Below are 2,500 nucleotides of genomic sequence, written 5' to 3' on the forward strand. Positions count from 1 at the left end.
ACGCACACACACACACACACACACACACACACACACACACACACACACACACACACACACACACACACACACACACACACACACACACACACACACACACACACACACACACACACACACACACACACACACACACACACACACACACACACACACACACAGGTGTTGTCATTTCCTTACCTCTGGTACTTGTTGCCATGTCAGCCACCTTCTGGAAGGCATCCAAGAAAGAGCTTGTGACAATGATTGTCGTCCTGGAGTGGAGGAGAGAGAGAGAGAGAGAGAGAGAGAGAGAGAGAGGGAGGGACGGAGAGAGAGAGAGAGAGAGAGAGAGAGAGAGAGAGAGAGGGAGGGACGGAGAGAGAGAGAGAGAGAGAGAGAGAGAGAGAGAGAGGGAGGGAGAGAGAGAAACAAGAGAGAGAGGCGAAGAAAGAAATATTGAGAGAAACAGAGGCAGAAAATAAAAGAATAGAAAAAGAAAGAAAGAAAAGAGACAAGAGAGAGAGATCATTGTGAATCATTCAGAAACGAGATCTTGAGTAAACAGCTTCCTCTTTTTTGCAAATGGCTTCCTCCCTCAGGCCTTCATTCATGTCAGCCCGATAACAGTCATGTCATGAACTCAGTCGTGTCTGCCACGCTCCCTTACAAAAACAGTAGGGATGCACCGATACCGATACTGGTCATTATGCTCGTACTCATACTCGTCAAGCACTTGCCGATACCAGAAACGATACTGCTATTACACAAAACAATGCAAATTCTTGAAAGCAGCATGGAAAAAAGTGCCACCTCATACATTTACTAATGGAAATGGACAATAAAAATGTCACAGGTGGAAAAAAACAAGGCCATGCATTTATTTTCATTGTATTTTGGTGGTAAAAGGTATCGATATCGGTACTCGGTATCGGCAAGTACATACATTAATGTACTACTAAATTTAATCGGTTTTCAAAAAAGTTGTATCAGTGCATCCCTAAAAAACAGCCATGTTCCCCACCAGAGAGCTAAATGGAAACTGGCTATTAAGTGCACTCCACTCACTGCACTGCAACACACAGCCTATTATTAGGACAGGAGTCCCTGATGCGCTTCAGATAAGGCCTACTCCACCTCCACGCTGCGGTCCACTACTATTCTTGGTGCAGCAAAGTACCGCTCACTCACACTCTATACGAGTGTGTGTGTGTGTGTGTGTGTGTGTGTGTGTGTGTGTGGTGTGTGTGGTGTGTGTGGTGTGTGTGGTGTGTGTGGTGTGTGTGGTGTGTGTGTGTGTTTCTGTGTGTGTGTGTGTGTGAGGGATAGAGAATCAGCACGAGCAAGTGAAAATGATAGACAGAAAAATGTTTAATAAATGATTAAAAACATAATAAATAAAGCCTCATCTGAGGCCAGACTCCCCCCATCCCACTGCCCAGGCCTGCTTCGCTCTAGATCTTGTGTCTAGACTTCCCACACCCCGTGTGTGTGTGTGTGTGTGTGTGTGTGTGTGTGTGTGTGTGTGTGTGTGTGTGTGTGTGTGTGTGTGTGTGTGTGTGTGTGTGTGTGTGTGTGTGTGTGTGTGTGTGTGTGTGTGTGTGTGTGTGTGTGTGTCTAGACTCCCCCCACCCCACTCTCCAGACTCAGAGGAGTATGAAGCGAGACGAGACAAGACAACACGAGGAGGGTCAAGACCTTTTCCATTTTTTCCACTCCAAACTCTCCAAGACGCTTTGGTTCATACGGGACAGTGTTTTCCACTGTACACTACAGCATGTTGTTTAAGGCAGTGGTTCCCAACCTATGGGTCGGGACCCACCTTATGGGTCGCCAAAGATCCACAGGGGGTCGCGGAGCCCTCTTGATTTTAAGGGGTTTAATTTTAAATACATGTAGCCCATGTTGAATAAAAGACAAAGCATTTAACTAATAAATGCATAGAAGCAACACATTGTAAGTGCTACATTAAACATTTATTCTATATTTGACCAAAGACGAATTGAGGAATAAAATAACTAAAATTCGTTTTCGCAGGAAACAGAGGGCATCTTGTGACTCCGTCTCGTGCGGGCGCTCACGTGGTTGGGTCACCAAAGCATACAATAGTAAAAAAATGGGTCCCTTAAGAAAAAGGTTGGGAACCACTGGTTTAAGTGATACTGTCCCGTTTTTGGAAATAAGCATATTTTACATCTCTCCTTGAGTTAATTGATTGTTTTTTTACCTTTCTATTGCACATTCAATCGTTCTCTGAGCAGGCGGCTAGCTGGTCTCATAGGACTCAATCTTAACAGCTGGATTGGAGGTAAAGTTTGCACTGCCATACTCCGAGAACGGCAGGAAGTACAGGAGAGAGGTAAAACTCTATCATTTAACTCAAGAGGAGGTTAAATATGGGCTTACTTCCAAAAATGGTACAGTATCACTTTAAGGGTGGTTCGCAATATTTATGAGTTAACGGGCAACCCCTGAAATATCTCACAATTGAATAGAGGGGATAGGACACTTTTTTTTCCGT

At 44.6% G+C, this 2,500-nt stretch overlaps 1 protein-coding gene across 1 annotated transcript in view; it reads right to left on the reverse strand.

Annotated features, from left to right (window-relative positions):
• The window catches only part of mtss1 (MTSS I-BAR domain containing 1), a 211,472-nt gene that overhangs the window by 174,989 nt on the left and 33,983 nt on the right, over positions 1 to 2,500 (reverse strand). The window contains exon 3 of the mRNA XM_063216207.1: positions 181 to 254. Within this exon, the coding sequence (XP_063072277.1) occupies positions 181 to 254 (74 nt within the window). The remainder of the gene's footprint in view (positions 1 to 180; positions 255 to 2,500) is intronic.

Source organism: Engraulis encrasicolus, chromosome 14 (genome assembly GCF_034702125.1).
Source record: "Engraulis encrasicolus isolate BLACKSEA-1 chromosome 14, IST_EnEncr_1.0, whole genome shotgun sequence".
NCBI classification, from domain to species: domain Eukaryota; kingdom Metazoa; phylum Chordata; class Actinopteri; order Clupeiformes; family Engraulidae; genus Engraulis; species Engraulis encrasicolus.